Source organism: Eucalyptus grandis, chromosome 1 (assembly GCF_016545825.1).
Source record: "Eucalyptus grandis isolate ANBG69807.140 chromosome 1, ASM1654582v1, whole genome shotgun sequence".
Taxonomy (NCBI): domain Eukaryota; kingdom Viridiplantae; phylum Streptophyta; class Magnoliopsida; order Myrtales; family Myrtaceae; genus Eucalyptus; species Eucalyptus grandis.
The window spans coordinates 34,824,815-34,836,100 of NC_052612.1; the positions used below are offsets into that span (position 1 = coordinate 34,824,815).

The 11,286-nt window shown below is 39.9% G+C and overlaps 1 protein-coding gene across 1 annotated transcript; it reads left to right on the forward strand.

Annotated features, from left to right (window-relative positions):
* The first annotated feature begins 6,197 nt into the window (after positions 1–6,197).
* On the forward strand, positions 6,198–10,142 carry LOC104454727 (GDSL esterase/lipase At4g26790). The gene is made up of 3 exons (XM_010069640.3): positions 6,198–6,644; positions 7,274–7,769; positions 9,635–10,142. The coding sequence occupies exons 1-3, from the start codon at positions 6,261–6,263 to the stop codon at positions 9,829–9,831; spliced, it is 1,077 nt and encodes a 358-aa protein (XP_010067942.2). The 5' UTR covers positions 6,198–6,260; the 3' UTR covers positions 9,832–10,142.
* Positions 10,143–11,286: the final 1,144 nt, after the last annotated feature.

Below are 11,286 nucleotides of genomic sequence, written 5' to 3' on the forward strand. Positions count from 1 at the left end.
TTGATCCTAGAACCGGACTGGAAAAACATGATGGGTTGGATACAAGGTCCAGGTCTAGACCCTACTCACTCTAGATGCGATCACCCCTAGTTGATTGGAAATTGTCAAGTCCTATGTCAAAATCGAAGTCATTTTTTTAGCATTAAATGGCCATAGACTCTCGTTCCACATGCATATCTCAAATATAGCCTTTTCAGTTGGACTCTTTTTAACCCATTTTATGTCCGCAGACCTTATACTCTCGTGGAAATTTTCGGACTCGACCCGGACAAGATTTGGTAAAGAATAAAATGTTACACCATACTCCACATCGCCCATTAAAATAATTGAACAGCCATTTATTGCCAATTGCAACACCCTCCCTACAAATTTGGGGCCATTCCAACTAACAGTTGTCTTGGTGGCTGTTATATGGGTCTCCTCATAATCAATGCTGTGCCTAGAATTACTTAGATTTTTTTTTTATGAAGCTCCTCTGCATTGGACATAGGATGAGAATAAAAAAAAAACAAAAAGTTCTTGCACAAACCACTTAATGTAAAGTTACCGTACCATCCCGCTTACGAGGTATTACTAATCCAATCACGGAATTTGCTTTTAAATACTAAGTGCTCGTGTTTCAAAATCGCAAGAATTTTGAACCGAGAGCCCACATGGAGTAAATGATCACTTAAATAATTAAGATGTCTTAAATCATCTAACATTTACGTGGAATAAGTTAATTGTATGGTATCCCATCAAATTAACAGCATCACATATGAACGAGGACCCATTGCAATACGAAAGCACATGCTTTTGTAATCGACTTTTTCCCGAGCAGGCCTCATTTTCGCAATCAATTTATTAATTATTAGAATTATTAAATAGAATAGGCATTTCATTTTTTGTTTAAAAATGGAACTTATAAGAAATTCAAATTTTAAAAATACAAGAAAGGAATAAATTGATAACGAGACTAATACAAAACAAAAAATACAATAAGAAATAAAAACTATAAAGAGATGCGACCACCCCCACATATTTGACACCTTCTCTGAAAAAGAAATTTGTAAGACCAAAACCATCTGTTAATTCCATCAATAATCCTCTGTCCAGAAAATGAATTAGTTTAGCTAGTCCTCTTACAGCCAGACCAGATCTGATTGCCACAAGATGAATGAAGAGAAGAATGGAAATGCAGAGACTAGGCATAAACGTGCATCTTCGACCGTAGAAAAGGGTAGTGCTCACATCAGATGGAGCAACTCCGGGGGGGACAAGACCGGCAGCAGAGGGACGAACCAAAGTGAATCTTTGAGGGTCAAGCTCCGGGAGTTGTTGGAAAATGTCTACACTCACCGAACAAAGCGAAGCCCAGCTCGCGGCCCGTTGAGGTCGGTGTCACTTCGGTTCAGCCAGAGCAGAACTAGAATCAAACAGGTGATGCTGCTAAGCCTAAACAAAATTCAGACCCGGTAGAGAACGATTTCGAAAGTCCAGATTGTTCAGAAAGTCCATTGATTCAAGAAGTCCAGACAGAGCAGGAAGCTGGTAATTTTGCACAAGGAAAAGGTATTTTTTTGACGAGGAAGATAAACTTCAGCTTCAAGAGTTTTCACTCGAGGAAGCTTCAAGATGGATCTAGGGTGCATCACCTTTGTCCGTAGGAAGTCACAGGCGCATTTATGTTGTATCCGGACTATTCCACCTTGTCCGATCCTATCTCAATCTATGTCCAAGCAACCAAACACAGCCTCAGAGTTCACTTTCCATGAACTGAAAATAACAAGATTAAATTGAAGGAAAATGACATCCTCTTTTGATAAGAAAGAAATCACTTTTTCCTAAATTCCCAAATAAATGAAAACTAACCATCTTGTTTAAAAATGATTTCCATGAAACTAGAAGTATGGATATAAGTTGTGAACTTGGCTAAAACAAGATTTATCATATAAATGTTTCGACCCTTTTGTGCTAATAGAGAAAGTATGGATGTTATGGTACAGCACAGTTCTATGCTAAACTAGGAGAAACCATTGTCATCTTTCTGTCACTCATCAAACTCATCGCATTACAAAACTTCATCAATCAATCATGGCGAGTACTCTTGAGGCAATTCTCAAGGAGACATAATGTATTTTTGAATTCTGCACTAAAATTATAGTGCCCAAAGATGACCAAATAACAATGTCAAGGCCTCCTCTCCAACCCTTTTTCCCGATTGAATTGTCATGTGAATACCATCTATACCGGTGCCCTTAACGTCACCATTAGCGTCGTTCCAAGAACATACAAAACTTTGTGTGCGCACCCAACTCATCCGAACCCCAATAAACAGGACCCGTCGGATTCGACGTGGCCCCTGGGAAATCCACGAATCAATACAATTCGACAGCTTGTGCGATCACGAATGCAACTGGAGCCAGTAGAAGAGTAGGAAGCTGTACTTATCGAAAATAAGAGCGGTTCTTTTCTCTCTTGGGCCAGTGTCTTTTAAAAGCAACGGAAGTTGGTGCCCCTATGAGAAGAAAAACTATAGATGTGTGAAATGGACAGGCACTTGCTATTTCGTTCTTGCTTCTAGATCGATCTGATCAAAGCCTTGCTTTCCTGTTCTTCGTACGCTGGACTAATTATCACAGGAGAAATCTCCATCTCCCTCCACCAACTAATTGGAATCCCATCAATGCACGACGGAAGCTCTCGCGCTTGCGCATTGGATCTTAATTAATGAGCTCAACTAATTCCCTTTTCTACCCGCAAATGACAGGTCTCTTCTTTGCAATTCAAATGGTGTTTGGTAAAGCCATAATGATCACTGCCTTTTCAGCAACCTCACGAGGGTATGGATTAGTTTAAGACTGAAAAAAGTCTAAAGGCTGCGTTTGGAATCAGGATAAAATTCAGGATAAGATAAAATTTGTCTAATCCTACGTTTAGTACCTGCTCAAGATAAAATAAAATCAAATATAAATGAGATATAAATAAAATAAAATTATCCAATTGGGGAGATGGGTTAAAGATGGATAGGATTTCTAATATCCATAATAGGAATGCTATTTTTTCGAATGACAAACTTTTTAAGTTAATAAAATTAAAATTATATTTCAATATATATAATATTAGAATTCTAATGTAAGAAATACAAAATAACAAAAATTACAACAATTTAGTTTTTTAGTTTAATCTTATTTTTATTTATATATTCAAATTTAATTATATCTTATAATATAAATTCAATATATAAATATAAATATATATTTATTGCATGTTTTAGGTATTTTAGTATCTTAGGTATATTAAAACAAATTACTATTTTATAAAATTTTATTAGAGAGTGATAGAATGAAAAGAAAGATATAAAAAATAATTTTAAAAAAGATAGGAAAATAAAATAAAATAAGCAAATAAAAATAAAGTGGGCAGTAGTGTCGTGAGAGATTTTTAACATATTTGTTTGTAAAATTTTTGGTTCATTTATACAATATGCCATTAGACGACCAAGCATACATTAAAGGGTTGAATGCTATTGTCTCTGGATGGTCAAATCGGAAACATTCCTCGGTGGGGTAGAAAGTGAACTGACACTGATTGCCTCACGCGAAAACAAAAGTCGAAAACTCAATAGGTCGATCGAGACACGGAGTTGGTGAGGTGTAGAGAAGACTTTCGTGGAAGGCTTCATTAATAAGCAATGTATTAGAGCCAACTTTGTTGGTTGTAGGGGTGTGCAACCAGACCAGGTATACGTAGGAACCTGACCAGCCCACCTCAAAAATAGGGTCGGAAATCGGTTCCTAAAATTCGGAATCAGTTTAAACGAGTTTGGGAACTGAGTCCGATTGATTACTCATCTAGGAACCGGTTCCCAGACTGATTTTGGAACCGGTTTTGTAGGTATAGTTTCAAAACCCTATTTTTTTCCCTTGTTTCTATTTTTACTGCAGCAATCATATGATATTTTTCCTCTTGTCTCTATCAAACACACATGGCACTCCTCTTTCATTGTTCCTCTTCCTCACTTGCTTCCCTCCTTCATTGGCTCCCTCGCGCATCGTCCGACGGACAGACGGTGTTCGTTGCCGCCAAATTCTTGTGTACCATGTGGATTGGCTCGCCGAATTTCTCTTTTCTATGAAGATTTATGCTTGCATAAATAAGTGGCTTCATGTGGTAGTTGTGGGAATAAGACTAATATTAGACCCATGTTTGTTGCTAATTCTTTGCCTTAATTTTACATTTAGTCAAAAAATTCATGTAATTTATTTATTCCAAATGCTTAATATTCCAATACAAATGAGGAGGATTATGTTATTTTCTCGCGTATTAATATAAAATTCGAAGTTGTACAGGATATCGGGAAATTGCAAAACAGGTTCCAATGGAAACATGGTTAACCTTGAAACCGGACCGAAAAAAACATGGTAGGTTAGATACAGGATCCAATACAAATATAGTTGGGTATATGGTCCAAAAAAGGGGAACTTGTTATAATAGGGTCAAGTACAGGTCCAGGTCTAGTTTACCCACCCTAAACCCGATCACCCCTAATTTGTTGGAAATTGTCGAGTCCTATGTCAAAATCGAAGTCATGTTTTTAGCGTTAAATGGCCATGGACTCTCGTTCCACATGCATATCTCAAATATAGCCTTTTCGGTTGGACTCTTTTTAACCCATTTTATGTCCGCAGACCTTATACTCTCGTGGAAATTTTCGGACTCGACCCGGACAAGATTTGGTAAAGAATAAAATGTTACACCATACTCCACATCGCCCATTAAAATAATTGAACAGCCATTTATTGCCAGTTGCAACACCCTCCCTACAAATTTGGGGCCATTCCAACCAACAGTTGTCTTGGTGGCTGTTATATGGGTCTCCTCATAATCAATGCTGTGCCTAGAATTACTTAGATTTTTTCAATGAAGCTCCTCTGCATTGGACATAGGATGAGATGGAAAAAAAAATGTTCTTGCACAAAACACTTAATGTAAAAATAAAATAAAAATTACCGTACCATCCGCCGACCAAAAAAAAATAAAAATTACCGTACCATCCCGCTCACGTGGTATTTACTAATCCAACCACGGAATTTGCTTTTGAATACTGTTCTCGTGTTTCAGAATCGCAAGAATTTTGAACCGAGAGCCCACACGGAGTAAATGATCACTTAAATAATTTTCGAGTTATCACATTACCATGAGTTACCATACTCTTCAAAGTTTATATTTGTCTCGGGTTTTTTTTTTTTTTTAAATCGAGTATCCAGTCACTTCTTATAGGTTAAGCAATTAAATAAGAATTTTTTTTTTTATAGTTTTTCAGTGTATTATTTTTCTCATGTTATACTCAGTTGAAAATCGAAACATATCTTGTGAGCAATATTTAGGTTTTGTTAAAAAATCGGGGATGAACCGCAAAACTCTAGAAATATCACAAATTATACAGGGCTGAAATAAGGAAAATTAAAAAAAGAAAAAGTCATACACTTATTGCATTGGAGCTAATTCAATCATAAACATTTCAATTAAACTAATTTAATTCTAAATATTTTAATGTTTTTCCAATTAAGTCAATCAAGTTAACATAAACTAGAAATTGTTGATGTGGAGACTGGTACTCTTACGTGGTTTCGGCCAGCACTGACGAAGAAAGGCCAACCCTCACCGGCTACTAACAAAAAGAGAAGGGAAAAAAATAGTTATTAAAATTTTCTTTTATAAAAGTCCACGATTGTGCCGGTCATGTTACATATGGCGGCCGATGTCTACATTATTAATTTTCAACCTAAATTGATAAGGTGAATCCAATTGAAAAAAACGTGAAAAAGGTTTAAAATTAAATTAATTCGATTGAAATGCTTAAAATTGAATTGATATCAATAAAGTATGTTTATGATGTTTTTTTTATTCATTACCCGATTAAAATATAATTAACGGAGCTTCCTTCTCATTTCAGTCTCTTTCATGGAGTAACTCCGTTCCACAATCTCACGGCCTACTAATCTATCATCATTCTCGGAGAGAGAGAGAGAGGGAGGGAGAGAGCTGCACCCCATCACTGATCACTGCAAAAGGTCTCATCATCTCACGCAGCTGCAAGTCCAAGCCCATTAATCCACTGCATTAATACTCCCACCAAACTTTTTTGCCCCCACGATTCTCCATCCAAGCTTCCCTTACATTATCAATCCTTCCCTCCTCTCTATTTATATCGTAGACCCGTTTCTCGCTCGTCTCCAAGACTCAGCAATTCCTCATCAGGAAATTACATACGTAGCATGGCGCGCATGCATTTGCCATTTCCCAGCAGGCCCTTCTTGCGGCTCTTGCTGGTGGTCGCCGCTGCCGCCCCCATGTGCGAAGCCGCAGTCCCGGCGATCATCGTGTTCGGGGACTCATCCGTCGACGCAGGCAACAACAACGTGATCTCCACCGTCCTGAAGAGCAACTTCCAGCCGTACGGCCGAGATTTCTTCGGCGGTCGGCCCACGGGGAGGTTCTGCAACGGCCGGATCCCGCCCGACTTCATCTCGGAGGCATTCGGACTCAAGCCGGCTGTGCCGGCCTACCTGGACCCAGCGTACAGCATCAAGGACTTTGCCACCGGAGTCTGCTTCGCCTCCGCCGGAACTGGGTACGACAACGCCACCTCCAATGTCCTCGTAAGTGCGGACTCTAATCCTCAGCGCTCAGCTTTCAGACTTCTTTTCCTGTCATTGGTCAAGAAATTTCAAATTCTATAGCAGATTTCCCGGCTGATTTTTAATCCTTTCCTTATTTTGCCCCCATACGTAAGAAGTATCTGAACTGCAGTGTCAATGATTCGAAATGGATTCCTAGAGCTGAAATAATGGGCATAGTGCAAGCACCCAAAAAAACTATTTGAGCCTCTGCTGCGAGAAAGGCGACAAATGTCGAAAAGTCAGAAGATCTATTGACAAAATACACATTGGGTACTGTGATGTTGCATTACATGTCCATTTATAATTATTTTCACTTTTTCCACAAACGGAAACAACCGGGATAGTCATATACATGAGGGTCAGCTAAGCTTTTTCCCGTAAATAAAAACCCCAGGAATGGATGAAAACCTTAGTCGCAAGCAGAAGTTTTGCTAGGGTATTGGTCTGGGAAGATGAGATATTTTAGATAAATAAGAACATTAGGAATCAAAGAAGAAGTCTCTCATTTACTACGGACTACAGTGCCCGAGAACTTGCATCATACAGTCACCGACGCCAGCTAGCCAACTGAGGCATTCATTAATGGCGGTCGTAGCTTTCTCTCGCAGAACGTGATCCCCATGTGGAAGGAGATCGAGTACTACAAGGAATACCAGCAGAAGCTCCAGGCGTACCTTGGCGAAGAAAGGGCCAACTTCATCCTCTCCGAGGCGCTCTACCTGGTCTGCGTCGGCACCAACGACTTCCTCGAGAACTACTACTCCTCCCTTCCCGGTGGCCGGCAGTCCCAGTTCACGGTAAGGCAGTATGAGGACTTCCTCGTCGGCCTCGCCACCGAATTTGTAACCGAGCTGTACAGCCTTGGCGTCCGGAAGGTGTCGCTGACGGGGCTGATCCCGATGGGGTGCTTGCCGCTGGAGAGGACGACCAACTTCTTCGGCCATAATGAGTGTGTTCAGGACTACAACAACGTGGCCATGGAGTTCAACGGCAAGCTGAGGAAGGCGGTGGCGAGGATGAACCGGCGCCTCCCGGGGCTGCGGATGGTCCTGTCGGAGCCCTACGATCTGTTCCTTCAGATGATCAAGAAGCCGTCCTCCTTCGGTTAGTTATATTACTTACCTCTTCACCGGTCTTACAAAGTCGAGCTAATCAATTAGGTGGGCTCGCACCAGATCGGTCCCGAAGGGACCTTCTGACGCCCTTCGTGACTAGCACGTTGCCTAGGCTCATCGTTTCTTTTTGAAATCTCCTAGGAGATGTTCGGGCCGACCGAGGCTGAACCTAGGAAGTTAGGGCGGACCGAGCCTTCTAACGTTAGGTCGAGTGTGCTCGCTGACCCTTTTCGGTTTCTCGGGCTTGGATGTGTCCGAGCGGCTGCTCGCCCATTCGAGGTCTACTGACGAGTGCATCAACCCACCGCGGGTTTGGAAGAAAAAATTTCACAGGCACATAAGTTATTAACACGTTTATAGAGTCACTAACGGCCGATGAATGGATGGAAAGGAAAACTGGCATACACGGCGCTGATCAGTGAAATTGCTTGCAGAGTCTCAAACACCCCCTTTATATAAAAAGAAATACTACAACAAATCCCTATTTTTTTTTTTTTTTTACTCGTGCTAATGCTTTATGCTTTGCCTTATTTTCCAAAGATTTCATTATTGTGGGGTTATAAGTTTATCTTACAATCTCACTTAGAACACACCAATCTTAAGTGCATTGGAGAAACTGAGATCATTTTTTTATATTTTCATCATTAATTATACTATTAGAAGATTCGATAAACATCACAGTTTCTACTTCTATGCTACTATGCCGAGGGAGCATGACGTCACACCTTAAAAAGATATTAACGACCTTCTAAATCATCTATGAGGAATCTAAAAGTTAGGTACACCTTTATCTGTAATATCTGCAAAACAAAGAAACTTTGCAATTTCATCTTTAGATTTAGAGCACATGATTTCTCCCGATGGGAACTAAACCTTAATCAAGACTTCGCGTTTGGGCAATGTTTTTACTCTTTTCTCGTTTGGTCCTTGTCTGTTCAAGTGACAAGAGCCAGAACCGCACGGCTACCAATATTTCTCCTGAGTCACTGACCAAAGCTGAGCCAAGCGTGAATGCCAAACGTGCACAGGAGGCATTAATGAACGAGTTTGGGGGGGCCTAGCGCTTTCATGTTCTCTGTAACTGTGGCCACAGTTTCATGGCCTAGCAGTTTTCTTGACTTTTTCCCCCCTTCAGATATTAAGTATTTGTAGTTGGGTCACTGGACCACCGGTCCGCGTCACGGCCAATGCGTAGGCCATTGCCTTTGGATGTGCCTGTCGCTCACGACTATGATGTCCGGTTTCTTTTTTAGTATTTAGTGTTCCTTTTTCTTTTTTCCCAAGTCACGCCGATGTGATCCCGCATTAGCGGATTTCATCTCCAGCTAGGCACACGACACCGCATTAACTTTTCTTAAATAAAACATAAGAAAGAAATCAGTAAAAAGATGATCGGAATGCAAGAATTCCAAATGAAATGAAAAGTTCAGTCTACATTGAATGACTTTAATGAAGGTTCGATGGCCTAATTGCAAGATTTGTCAACGTTCAAGGACACCAAAATAGAACACACCCAGTCAAGTTGATCAGGACTTCGTGACTAGAGATTAGTACTTAAAGTCTATAATTTTTGTCCAGTCTTGAGGTCCCCTTGACTGCTTCTCCAAATCACCCTTTTTATTTTCTCATTCTAGCCAGTATGTCGCCCACAGGCGCAACTGTGACTTTCTCAAATGCTTGACTGCAAAAGTGTACTTAAAAAAGCATGCAAAATCACTAGCTGAAAAATTTATATATCTAGCAAAGGTCAAAGGGTAATCAAATTGCAACACTGGTTCTCATTCGACCATTTTTTGCTTCGATTGCTGCATGATGTTGAACGTGAAGCATGCTAACCGAACTCCATCTTGACAGGGTTCGAAGTTACACAAAGGGCATGTTGCGCAACCGGATTGTACGAGATGAGTTACATGTGCAATCAACAGAATCCATTCACGTGCGCGGACGCCAATAAGTACGTGTTCTGGGATTCCTTCCACCCGACGGAAAGGACAAACCAGATAATCTCGGAGCATCTGGTCAAGGAGCTTCTCCTACCTACTTTTTCTTGATGGAGTGTACGATGAATACATGTGATCTATGACTCATATATAGACACGACGCTTGTGGAGCTATCTTATGCTGTTCCATGCGTAAATTACGATTGTTAGCATAAAAAATCGTCTAAAAAAACCGTAGTTGGATCGAACATTATGAACAACTTAATCTACGGAGCTCAATCAACTTCCATGCATTATAATGTTGATAGATTCGCTTTATTTGTATAGTTTCCTCTTTTAGGTAGAAAGCCAATCTATCTAGAAGATGCTATGTGTTTGAAAGGAGATTATAAGTAATTACGTGCTCCCAAGGTTATTAATTACGCTCTCTCGCGCATGTAATGAGAATGTTCTTGTGGCATCATGGGAGTCCGGTGAAGCTTGATCCTAGACGCTCACTGTTGGAAGCAAAAGAAAAAAATTTCATGAGTCCAAAAATAGGTTGTGGTTGGTGGGGCTTCTGGAAAAGTCCTTAGAAAAAAAATGCAAAAAAGGACTTCAGGTTAAAGAGGTTTTCAAAATATAAATAGTATTTGGTAATTTGCAATTTAAAAGTATATTGAGAAGCAACTATGGTTTATATGATGTTTGAAAAATCACACTTTGTAAAGAACTTTTTTTAATAAGAAAAAAACACTTAAATAGGGGAATGGCAGGGTGAGCCCTTTGTCGGCAATATGCGACAATGTAAGGACATTTCTAGAATTATGAAAGCTTAGCAAGGTTAAAATTAGAAGAAAAAATGTACAAGCATTCGGGAAATGCTGAAAAACCAAAGCTCTATCTCAGACCTTCCTTGAACTAAAGAGACATTTGGAAATTGTATCTTTCCAAAGCTCTCTAATAATTTGTCAAACACCATTTGCCAAGGCCCAAAGGCCTTTAAAGCGAAGTCTATCGGTTGAGCTTGAGATAGCTAGTATAAGCACCTAGAGGGGGGTGAATATGTGTAAAAATATTTTCTCGAGATAAGAGAGCAATACTAAGCAGACAATAAATAGGAAGATCTTCTTTCGTTAACAAGGCGAATTATGATCAAAGTAAAGCAGAGAGTAGGGAAGAGAAAATGAACGCATAAATTATAGTGGTTCGGCTTATTCCAAGCCTACGTCCACTCTTCCGCACTGACGGCTCATCGGCTGGATTTCACTATGAACAAAAGAGATGTTACAGTAAGGTTCTCCTTGATTCCACAGTGTAGATACTCTATCACACTTCCTCAAGGTTTCTCAGTAATATGAACTCTCTTTTGTGTACAAGATTTCGCTCATAAAATAAATTGACTAAGAACAAAGAGCTTCAGACTTTGGAATTCTTCTATCGCGCACACACTCGAACAACTGGAACGTCTTCCTTTATACTCCTTTATGCCATCATACCCGTTGGCACTTACCAAATGAATTCTTCCAATCTTCCCGTTGGACAGAATCAATTAGGAAGATCATTCGAGCTATTTAAGGAACATGT

Excerpts from the sequence above, each read along its gene's own strand:
- LOC104454727 (XM_010069640.3), top strand. The coding sequence starts at position 6,261 with ATGGCGCGCATGCATTTGCCATTTCCCAGCAGGCCCTTCTTGCGGCTC. Across the intron at positions 6,645-7,273 it reads ACGCCACCTCCAATGTCCTC|AACGTGATCCCCATGTGGAA; the intron begins GTAAGTGCGGAC and ends TTTCTCTCGCAG. Across the intron at positions 7,770-9,634 it reads CAAGAAGCCGTCCTCCTTCG|GGTTCGAAGTTACACAAAGG; the intron begins GTTAGTTATATT and ends CCATCTTGACAG.